This window comes from Aulonocara sp. 'chitande type north' Nkhata Bay, linkage group LG19 (genome assembly GCF_057382095.1).
Source record: "Aulonocara sp. 'chitande type north' Nkhata Bay isolate Kocher_YH1m ecotype deep benthic linkage group LG19, A_spYH_male_GT1.1, whole genome shotgun sequence".
Taxonomy (NCBI): Eukaryota; Metazoa; Chordata; class Actinopteri; order Cichliformes; family Cichlidae; genus Aulonocara; species Aulonocara sp. 'chitande type north' Nkhata Bay.
This window is the reverse complement of record NC_141362.1, coordinates 16,433,703-16,445,980: the sequence shown is the minus strand read 5'-3', so window position 1 is coordinate 16,445,980 and position 12,278 is coordinate 16,433,703. Positions and strand designations below refer to the sequence as shown.

Below are 12,278 nucleotides of genomic sequence, written 5' to 3'. Positions count from 1 at the left end.
GCATGCCACAGGACTAGCTCCAGGAAAGAAATGCTTAGCTCAGTGGCGATATCTATATTTAAAGGAGTGCATTTAAAGAATGTAATCTCTCTCTTTTTTCTTTTTTTTAAAAACAGCTGGGCAACCCTAATCAACTCCCCATGTATACTTTAGATTGATGGGGTAATAAACAGAACAATAATCACCTCTAGACAAGTCCAGTGTATTTCACTTAAGTACCATAATGTAATACCATGCCAAGCTCCCACGGTGAACCATTTTTTAAGCACTGTCACACACTCACCCACTGACATGTGACAAATGCCTTTCACAACTACACAACAGCCATACTTCATTTGTTACGGTTAAATTATGAGAGCTTTGAAAGATGCTTTTAATGCTTATGCACAACAGGCAGAATACCTGAAACATATTTGACACTCTCGCAAATGATTTGTGAATCATTGCATTTAAGTGACTTTTTTCTTTGTTGCAATCCTGGGATAGGAACATGAAAGTGCTAATAACTGCAATTCCACCGCTGTTGCAGGAATCAGCATAGCGTTCTCCACATCTTTTCCACACTTTGACCCTGTGATTCAACTGCCGTATGTTCAGGTTCCAGTGTGCATGTTGCCGACACCAGCGCACTTAGGCCTGACCTCCCAGCAGCCCCATGCAGTGTGACCGAGTGAGGAAACGAATCCTTGTGGCGTCATTGTAGCCCGTCTCTAACATCCCCATTTTATGGAACTGTTGAACAGGCTGTTCAACAGTATGAGATTTATTGCCAAGAAGCATCTTTACAACAAAGAAATAATTGACTAAACACAAATTTCTTTAATTTTTGTGCAAAGTTTATCCTGGAACCAACACAAAAACAAGATTTACTGAGAAAGTAAAATAAAGCTGAGTAAGTAAACACCTTCTGTTATTGTTAACAGCTGAACTTCCCATGAGCTGTATGCTGAAATTCAGAATGTGCAGGGAAACATGTCAATCCACCCACCCAAAATCCTCCACATACCAAACAGATCTGCAACAGCAGCTCACATTTAATCTGAAACTGAAAGAGAAATAAGTGAGCAGTTCACCACAGAAACCTTTTTTTTTTACTAATGCAAGAAATGATGAGTTGCCACAGCTCTCAATCCATAAGGTATGTAGCAAGGGAAGCACGAAAGGCCAGCAACATTTTTATTTTTCCATCCTTTTTAAAAAATCTTTCCATTGCTCCAATACTCAGTTTGTTGTGATTAATCTCTGCAGTGCCAGTGAAGAGAAATATCAAATTAAACCACTTCCATGCCTGACCTTTACTCAGAAAGAAACTGAATTTCTTGGCTCTGATATCACGAACACACTGCCAGCCAACACCATCATTTTTCAAATGCGAATTTCACAATTTGTCAAACACATGAAAAGTCAATGCAGGAAAAAAAAAGAATAGTACTGAAGGATGTGGCTGATTGTGATGAATTACTCATTATTACAACTTTTCATTTTAAAGGGAGTAATAAATTAATGTTACCTTCTCTGTGTGTTTTTTCCAGGTTGTGCTTTAATTTTGAGTAATGATAACATGACGACATTACAGCGAATGCACCGCCTTACAGAAGATCAAAGCTGCATAAATCAAAAATGGGGGGAAAAAAATACATGACTAATAAACTGATGCTTATTTTTGAATCTCTCCATTTCAAATTCTTATTTATTTCTCCATTATATTTTTGATTTCTTTATTTTAAAATAAGTCAGTGGTCTCTGTATACCTGTTGTGAGCTTGGTCTACATTGCCAGCAAAAAGCTGGATCCCCTCCCAGTAGGTACTGGACTCCACCAGGGCTGCCCTTTGTCACTGATCCTGTTCATAATTTTTTAGGACAGATTTCTAGATGCAGCTGAGGACGAGAGGGTATCAGATTTGGTGGTCTCGAGATCTCGTTTCTGCTTTCTGTGGATGGTGTGTTCTTGTTGGCTTCATCGAGCAATAACCTCACCCACTGAGGTGGTTTAAAGCAGAGTGTGAAGTGGCGGGGATGAGAACTGGCAGCTCGCAATCTGAGGCCATGTTTCTCAGTCACACAGGGTGGAATGCCCATTCCAGGACGGGAACATGCTGCTACCCTAGTTTGGAGTAGGATGCCTCCTGGACGGCTCCTAGGTGAAGTGTTCCAGGCATCTCTCACCAGAAGGATGCCCCGGGCGAGACCCAGGAGATGCTGGAGACATTACGTCTCTCAGTTGGGTAGGGAATCCTTAGGTGAACCCCACAAGGAACTGGTGAGAGGTAGTTCTGAGCATTTCTGCTTGGATTGCTACCCCCGTGACTGGAACCACACTGCTAGTAAATTGAGCTGTTCTAGCTAAAGAACTAATAATAAATAAAAACCCAACAAAATAAATGAAAAACAAACTATTAATAGAATCTATTTATCTCATTTCAATCCTCCGTAATAAAAGGACTGTCATCGTCAGGGTCACGGCAAACACACGGGTCCTTTCAAATAGTGATAAAGATTACAAGAAGAAAAAAATATTGCAATATCGGAGCTTATAAAAGCCGATGCAGCATATCTCTAGAGCCAACTGCCAGCAGCAGTGATGAACCTTAAATAATAAAGCAGACAGAAAATAATTTTCCCTCTGTGGCGTTTTAACTTTTGCTTGGCAAGATAACGACCAAACAGAAACCAAGAAAGCCTCTTGGGTTTCAAAAAGCCAGCCTTGTAATTTCTAACCACATAGTCCATATATCTTGCAAGCATTGCATTCACTCAGTAAGATATAGAGCCTCTGCTCTCATATTTGAGAATGGAAATTACTGAATTATGGTGTGCAGTGCTTTGGTGACCTCCAGTGGGAAAATTAGTGCTTACAAAGACCAGGAACTAGACCTGTTTACAAACAGCTTCAATACTTCTGCAGCCAAAATGTGCAATATTAAAGATAATCACACTGCAAGTTCCAATACAGATATAACATTCTGAAAGCAAACAGAGCAAGCACAAGACATCGAAGTAGTGAATCTATTCAAAAATGTCTGTGAAATCTGTAGTCTAAGCAGCTGCCTTCTCAGGTGTTAGCTGACAGCTGAGTCAGAAGATGTCCATGTGCACAAACAAAAAACCCCCACTGAATATCTAAAATTGGGGGGGGGAAAAACCTGATAGATTACCTGGACTTTCATACCAAAAAGATTGCGATCTGTCCCTTTTTTTTTTATTCATTTATTTTTTTATTTTTTTAAAAACTGAGCAGGCAGATTTCCTCTGCAAAGATCTCCATCAAATCGCAGTAATTCGGTCTAGCAGTAAACAAAAAGAGCAAAGATTGAATCGCATCAGGAAGGTTTGTAAAGGTGAAAGTGGGAAAATTGTGGGAATCAATTTTCTATCTCAACGGGAGTTTTGAATGCTGACATCTGAGAAAATGCATGGGGCAAAAACAGTGTCATGACCACCTACAATCTAATGAAATCCAATACAAGAGCTACGAAACAACAATCGGTCTGTTGAGATTACATTAGTGAATAGCAGGGTCACTCGCATGCTGTTTTTAGAGCAGTTCACAGTGGTGGTGGTGCACTGGGCTGCTTTAAGTCAATGTGGTGCGCTAAAATAATTAGTCTGTTAAGAAAAGATTGAAAACGGGTGAATAAACTGCTTGTTTATTTTACTTTACCAACTAAAGGAAACTAATGTGCTAATGTCGTCCAGTGACATTAAATTAAATCTCATCTAAATTCTATATCTCTCGTTTAAATCTGAAAACAAAGGTTCATTTCTATATATGGAATATGACTTCCATTATCTATCATTAGCATCATTAACAGCTGTTTCTGATTTGATCCATTTTCTTATAGAATTTTTTATACCTGATGTGAAAAATATTAAATGTGTTTATATTTTTTTGAAAACTTACCAGGCACCAGGTTCCAGAAAGATGTAAGTTTTTTTGAACATTAAGATATTGTCCCATTTTTTCCTTTTGTGAATCTGATGTATATTGTAAATAGTAAATGGATTTTTGGTGGAAGTTAAGATAAAGGCACTAACAGGTAATGTGTGCAAACAAAAAGCTTCCAGGTTGTGAATTTATATCATCACAAGTTTCATACCACAAGTCAGAGCTTGTTTTGTGCTAATGAGTTTGTGTCTGTTTGAATAAGGATTTGTCTGCACAAAGAGTTGTGCATACAGCTCACGTGGAACCCAATAGCACGGTCCATAAGGATGACGCTATACATAAATCGAAACAGGGCATAGTGGCATTCACCTCAAACACCAGAAGTGCAAAGGTCAAAAACCACAGAATGAGAAGCCTTAAATAGCGGCTACAGTGAGAATGTTTTTTAAATACTCGTTTCACATCAGCTCTTTATAAAATATAGCTTTGCTCCTCTCAGTGGCTCACAAGAACCAAGACCAGCACAAGCAAGAGGAACCCTCGGACTGGTTGTTTGTGACGCTGCCCCCTGGTGACAGTAAACAGCGATCTGTAGGCTGTGCATAAGACTACTGCAGAACCCTGTTGGAGCCCCAAGTCACCAAGATGTGGAGGGGTGGGCGTGCTGACCTCTGTGGTCATCTTCAATTTAGAGGTGGGGACAAACTAAAAAAAAAAAAAAAAAGTTTAAGCCAAGTTGGGATTTTCTTGACAATATGTTAGTTCTGACTATGAAACAGGAAGATGTAGAAGTCAGAATACTGACAGAAATTACATTTGTTCCTGCTAGGTAGCTGATGCTAGGTGGTTAAATCAAAGGGACTAAGGCACCTCCCTCTACCAGTGAGGGGAAAAAAGGCTAATTAAATATGTTATGTCAAAATAACATGTCAAAAGAAATGAGAAAAAAAAAACATTTCAAATTAAAAACATCTGGACCATGTGTCCTCTCGCTCCTTGTCAGCCAAATCCACAGGAAGCGCTACCCGAAAAATGCATCCACAACCCACCATGTTCACCTGAATGTACATGAATAAACCTTTTCACTTGTCACAGCAGGAGAAGTGGCGCAAATAACCTAAAAATCAATAACATTACTGATGAGTCAGTTGCATTAAGTGCAGTTAAGGTATGTCAGTGAGCCAACAGGCACAAAAGACTGCACTAAGTGAAATATGACCATCATACCCACTTATATGCTTTTTCAGCTATGACAAAGCCGTCTTACTGATCTTAAAACCATGCAATTACCTGACGCATCCGGTACTGACAGTCAAGCCGCAAAGGACTCTTAAATATTGTTACCTTTGCAAGTGCTGCAGATTATTTAAACCATTCTGCACAACTGCTTTACACATGTTATGTGGCATATTTTTCACCTCCTTACGGCAGATAAAGTCTGAAGAGCTCAAATCTCCAACAACACTTGAATCTCAAAGAACTTTGCTGGACTGACAGATTATAGCCTGTGGCCTTCACTGAGGTCATCATAAAACATTGAAATTTTAAAGTAAGGATAAGTATGGAATAGGAAAACAAACAAACAAAAAACAAACAAAAAAAACCCCAGCAAATCATAAGTATCCATGTATAGTTCAGTTAATTTGGCAGCTACAAGGATGGGCTCAGCATATTAAGACTTATTAATATTTGGGTCATTCTTCTGTCAGGAGCATTAAAGATAACACTCTAACATAACAGAAAACCAACCAATACAATAAGTAACCTACCGTCTGCTAACAAAACTTCAATACTAGACTATAAGGTCAGTACTTAACAGACTGGCTGTTATACTTTTAGCTTAGATGCTAAATGTTTTTGTTTGTTTGTTTCGTTTTTTTTAAATGGCTGCTATTTTTAGTCATGTGGCTCGTTAGCATTAATGTTTCTACAACAAATGATTCTGTCATCAAATAAAACACCTCTTAACCTTGAGCATGTAAACTGTGCCTCCATTACTTTTTGTGGAGGAGCTCAGGAAGTCCAGGAGCAGGATAGCCTAATTTTTGAAAACTGAAAAACTTGCATAGAGCTAATCTTTCTATCCATGATGTTGTTCCACCATCATGGATTATAATGTAAACTAATTTTTTTGCTTTTTTAGGGTTAACTATTTTACAAATGTAAGCCAGTCACATGACTACAGCTGTAAATTAGAAGCCTGCAGAGCCCTTACATGTCACCTCTCACTACAATCATCAGCACATCAGGTGGCCAATAATTTAATACATTTAAACCGCTGGGAACGCCCAAGTGGATGTTTCATCCTAGGTTAAAGCAATATTTTAAAAATTCATATCATGCATAAAATTATGACTATTATATAACCCAGTACTAGTTGGGCTTATGGTCAGATTACATCAGTGCAATCACTGAACACATGGTTAATACCAAATTTGGTTACTAATCCTATCGTGTTTCCATTTTTTCCCCCTTATGTTGACCAATATCAGCATACTGGCAAAAAAAAAAAAGAAAAACAGAAAAAACAAAGATGGCGTTTACTACTGTGTGTCACATCAGTTTGGCCCGAGCTAGAAGTTCACGGGCCCACACTCAAGAGCTACAAGACTTCTTTGTTTACTTGTAAAAAGAGGAAATAATTAAAACAATAGCAAAGAAAAATCAATTTAACACTATGAGTCAACTGGAAATTTTAATTTTCCATCAGTGCATCATTATTTATAACCACAAAAGCACAGTGCGGATCATTTGCTGACTGTAGAAGCAACAAATATATAAATAAATAATACAAGCTATATTCTGAGGAGATCTTCATTTTTTAACATTTATATAACGCAACTCACTCGTCAAGCATCGATTCTCGTCTCTGTGACTTAAAATCGAAAAGGGAGATCAATACCGATATGCAATCCTAATTAAATGTAATAATTCTTTGGTCGGTTTGATGAAGGAATTCAATCTGTCAAATTCACAGGATGACTTGTGAGTCTGCTGCTGTGTGCGTATACGCAGAACAACTATGGCACTTACTCTGAACGCAGGATTGGCTCCCAGTTCCAAGAGACACTTGACAGCTGATGTGCACAGGTTGGATGCGGCGATGTGCAGAGCTGTGCCAAAATCAAAGTCACTGCAGGTGGCATCAACATCTACAACATAAAAAGACCATTGGGAGGTTAGGAATACACAGTTATATGGCTTGTGTGGGTGTGTTAAGAATTAATTGACACTTTATTAACTTGCATCATTTTCTACCTGGTGTCTCAAATGCAAACACTGGGTTTAAACATTGTTTAAGCAACTAAGTGTAAAAGACAAACTGAAAACCTGCCCCATACACACACACCCTGCCTTTGTTGAAGTCATTTCCTAATTAACCTGCTCTTGTAAAACCAGTTCTATTGCCCTCACCGTTTGTATTTGAGCAGACTGCTGAGAGCAGAACTGCTGCATGGTTTGTCTGAATAAATTAAGCACCACTTTCACAGCAGAGTTGTTGAGCTTTTTGAAGGCAGAAATCTCAAAGTATGTATAATGAATGCACCAGAACTCCAGAAACTTTAATAAGTTAACATGAAAGAAGTTTGGACAACAAAGGGGAATTGAGAATGTGGTTTACTGAGTCATCAGACTTGCTGTATCAACCTCAGAACTCCAGATAACTCCGGAAATCCACATCTGGAAACGGAGCCTACATCCATGATTCTGAAGCGTTTGGCAGCTGCTCTCAGGACTCATGATTATTTAACATGATTGCTTACAGTCTTTGGGAAAAAGCAGAAGTTGTTACATTTAGTTTATTTACAATTCAACTGAAAATAAAACTTAAAAACATTCAAACTGAATCAAAACTGCCACCACATGGCAGTGGGCTTTTTTACCGAACGAAAAAAGTAAAAGAAATTGTCAATTATTTTGATTTATTAATAGGTGGAAACCAAATATGGAACTAAATGTGGAGCTAAAATTGATTTCATTAACTGCACAGCACTATCAAGACTTAGTTGATTCTCACAGTACACGAGATTCTGAACTGCCGTAAAATTAATATTCATAGAGAATCTAGGTAAATCTAGGTCCCAGCTACACCGACATCCTACACCAAAAGAGTAAGGTATGCAGAAAGAAATCTTTCTGGACTAACAAATAGATAAAGTATTTTAAGGGTGGAAAAAAAGCAGACAGCAACAGTCAGACATACTGCACCATTTACAGGAAGGAGGAAACTGTGCTTACTGCACACAAAGACCATATGATCCTTGTGTCTCATTGACAAGTCAAATAATCGAATGTCAGTTTTTGCTCAAAGTATTTGTGGAATATTTTTACATTGTGCAACGTGCCACAGCAGAATATAGATTATTTTTGCTAGTGAATTAACAAATTATAGCTGATTGTTAACACTTTCAACTAGATTCAACTGCTGCTAACTTCTTGTTAATGCAGATGTCTACTGCACATTAGTGCAGTTAGGGTTAGACATGACATTTGAACTGAGCATTAGAGTAGGAAAGAAAGGTGACTTGAGTAACATTGAATGTGGCATGGTTGTTAGTGCCAGACACACTCGTCTGAATAGAGCATAACAGAGCTGATCTGCTGGAATTTTCCCACACAACTACCTCTAAAGTTTACAAAAATGTCTGGAAAGAGTGCAGTGAGGGGTGAGAGGAGAATGGCAAGACTGTTATTAGGTGAAAGCAAGACCACAGTAACTCAAGAGCATTTTTGAACACACAATACGTCCAGCATTGAAGCAGATGGGCCATAGCAGCAGAAGACCACACTGGGGTCCCACTCCTATTAAATAAAAACAGGAAACTGAGGCTAGGGTAAGTTGGTAAGCTAGCTGGTTTTACCATTTACTGATTAGTTTGTATTTGTGTGTAATGATGAGAAAACCACACTTCTGTCTGTGTCATTTACTGAGGCAAGTGTTTCATCGAGCACCTTCTTCAAGACACACTGCCGTGAACGACACTTCTCTCGTTATCATTTGATCCAACGCAGTCAACAAGGTTTTATCTGCTGAGTAACGATTTTCATAAATTGGACATCACAGCCGTATGAAAAGAGCGATGATCAATCCTCGTGCTGCCAGTGTACAAGCAGACAATGAGCCGCCAGTATGAAAAGCTAATGACAGGGCTCCTGTACAGTTTCCATTTCAAAAGAACTTCGATTCTTTTACAGAAATAAAATTTTGAAACATCCTAGTAAACTTTTTAGAACCAAATTAACATCTAACAACACTTCATGAAACCATTTCATATTCAAGAAGACCCTACTTTTTCAAAGGCTGGAGGCTCTTTATTCTGATACCTGGAACAGCAGGATGGTAGTATTTATTTTTCCCAGCTTCATTTGTATTTATGTAGTTACAAAGTGCTAAAAAATAAACTTAAAATAAAAAGAAATTACACAGAATTCAGGGGAATTTCATATTTAACAGAAACAACAGAAAAAATAAATTACAAAAAAAAATCCTGCCCAATGAGAGACAGGTAAGAGTCTCAACGAGGCATTAGTGTTTTAAAAAGCAAGATTTTAAGAGATTTAAAAGAGGTTGCCGTTACCCTGCCTTAGATCTTCCACCAGGTTTACTGTAAGAAATCAACACATTCAGTGCCTTCACTTTACACACCAAGAGTTGTCACCCCCATAGGTCCATTCTGAGCCAAGAAAATCCCTGAGACAGGCTGTTTATTTGAGAAAATACAGTCTCTGCCTGTCCTTACAGCTAGGGTAAATGGTAAATGGCCTGTATTTATATAGCGCTTTACTACTAGGGTGACCTTTCATCTCTCTGCTCCAGCTGCAGCTCTGCTCTCACCTCCAGGCTGGGATGCCTGCAGCACCACACGGATAAGCTGGGGCACATCGAAGTACGCAGCGTAGTGCAAAGCCCTCATGTTAGTCCACCGCGAACGAAGGTTTGGATCTGCGCCCAGGGCGAGGAGCTGCTGAGCAAAGCTCGCTGCCGTGTCTGCATCGCCTGAAGAACAGGTCACAAACACAGGTGTTAGAGTTGAGAGGAGTTGTAGTAACAGACAGTAAGTCAGCTCTAGAGAGTGTATTTAAGAAGTGGTTGATGAACAGCTGCACTTACTGAGGTATACAGAATAATGTTCAGCAGTAGAGTGGTCACATAAATTCACACACACATACGTCAGAGTAGATGTCCGTTTAGTTCTACCCTGCAGCTGAGAGTGCTTATTCAACATCTCTGTCAATACTTACCAATGCCTGGGGCTCCGGCCTTGCAGCAGTAGTGCAGGAGGCTCATATCTGTCAGACCGTCTCGATCATTCACACCACAGCCTCTCTTTAGTATCTGTGCAAAGAGAAGATATGCAGTATGTGCCACTAAGGACTTGGTGTTGGCGTGCAGAAATCTTCCATAACAGGTTAAAGTGAAATTAGAGGGAAATTGTGTGATGAATGACAAGTAATTCAAGGCTTTCATAACTCTACTCTACTTAAATCTGGACAACAGGTATTACGTAAACTGACATTGAAACAAGGTATTTATTTCTCAAGGGTGATAGTTACTCAGAGAAAATGATCGCCTTCTTTTACCCTTGAGATGAGTGCTTCTCTGCACAGTTTACTGCAATGCAGCTACTTTGTGTAACACAGGCAGAAGGGATTTGGTGTGTATCTGAACAGAGTCCATAACAATGAAAAAAAATAAATCAGAACTTATATTAATCTGAAGTCCTCTGAAGCTTCAGTTGATTATATTACGACAAAAATAAAAGCGTTACAGCTACAGAAGGGACCGCTGTGAGATTCCGCAGCAGTTGGACATTTTTTTATGTCACCTCATTGCCGATAAGGTCAATGTCCTTCTGAACCTGGGGCACCCACTGCCTGAGGACAGCAAACAGCTCTGGTATGGTGGTGCTGGGATCCAACAGAACCTCCCTGCATTGCGGCTCACTGGGGTCAAAGAAGGAGAACTCTGGAAGCAATGAAGAGGAACAAAAGTAACACGTGTTAAGTATAATGAGGAGTGGGACTGGAAATATTTCTCTCCCGTGTACAGACACGAAGAGAGCATGTGTGAAACTCTGCAGCACAGACGTTTACTACGTTTCTGCAACTGACTGTTCAATCGATTCAGCAAATTACTAATCTTGGGAAATGCCCTTGCTGCCCTTGCAGAGGCAAATGAAAACAGATGTAGATGGCCTGCCGTGAACCAAATGAGGCATTAGATGACCTGGCTGAGGCTGAAGGCAAATGGATTGCACTGTGAAAGGCCAAAAGTTAACACTAACTGTAGTCGGCATGACATTTTTTCATAATTTTGTCTCTGTACGCAACTACAGCAAATCTGAAATGAAATACTTTGATTAAAGATTCAACTTTCAGAGGGTTTTGGGGAAAAAAGGCATTAAACATGAAAATTAGACTTTAAAATACATCACTCACCTCAGAAGTAATTGAACAGTCAAGTGTTACTTGACTTCTATTCACCTCAAAAAACTTACACAAAATCAACACAGTAGTTTCTTAAAGAAATGAAACATCCAAGTATTTAAGGACATTAGAGCAAATTAGCATCAAACCTGCTGAAATGGCTTTACTGATTAATTAGGTAAATCAAGATATAGACGATAACAGTCACCATGTTCTTGTTTAAGAATTAATCACTACAAAAGAACAACCTCAATTTGTAACTAACATATCCAGCTACATTATTAGAACCCGGAGACTCTGCATCACTATCATCTCTCTGTGTCAATTTAAGCCATCAACCTTTCTTCAGTCTCATATCTTGTGGCATTTCACAGCCTGTCGATGCTGCAAAGAGAACGCGTTAACTAGCTTGAAATGTCACATAGCTGCAAAGAGAAAGCGTGAATACTCACCACAGTCACTGGGCATGGGTGCAGAGGCCACCTGGTGGATCACTGGCCGCTGATGAGAAGAGAGTCTAGCGCGGCAGCCCAGGACCGTGTCGCCTTCAATGGGCTCTGAAACATCCTCCTTTGTCATCTCCCCCTCAGGGCCTGCGGCTGGAACAATATTAGAAAGCCTATTCTGAGAACACAAGTAGGTCTAATCTCTCAATAAAAGCACACAGGCTACAGCGATGTCTTCATTTGATCTGGCAGTGCAATACAGGGAAATGCAACTTGTAAGCACAGAACTAACATAATATTAAAAAACATGGTATTTTAATCTGTGGTGTCGCCTGAAGAATATGGGGCAAAGGCGCATTCAAGCTATCACCCCAACAAGACAGGGATTTTCAAAGAATGTCAGCATTTGACTCATAGCACCTCTGAGAGATTACTTTGCCTGCAGATTAGAAAACAAAGGTGAACACACCAAACTACGAGCCTAATCTCAAAAAAGTGACACTGTAATGGGGACAC

General features: G+C 39.4%; 1 protein-coding gene across 3 annotated transcripts in view; it reads right to left on the bottom strand.

The window, feature by feature from the left end:
* LOC147306756 (CAP-Gly domain-containing linker protein 4) overlaps positions 1–12,278 on the bottom strand; it is a 43,008-nt gene that overhangs the window by 26,808 nt on the left and 3,922 nt on the right. For all 3 annotated transcript variants that reach the window (XM_086274671.1, XM_086274670.1, XM_086274672.1), the window contains exons 2-6: positions 11,769–11,915; positions 10,716–10,855; positions 10,132–10,225; positions 9,725–9,886; positions 6,922–7,040 (exon numbers count right to left, since the gene is read on the bottom strand). In XM_086274671.1, coding sequence (XP_086130797.1) covers positions 6,922–7,040; positions 9,725–9,886; positions 10,132–10,225; positions 10,716–10,855; positions 11,769–11,895 — 642 coding nt within the window. In that variant the 5' untranslated portion in view covers positions 11,896–11,915. The remainder of the gene's footprint in view (positions 1–6,921; positions 7,041–9,724; positions 9,887–10,131; positions 10,226–10,715; positions 10,856–11,768; positions 11,916–12,278) is intronic.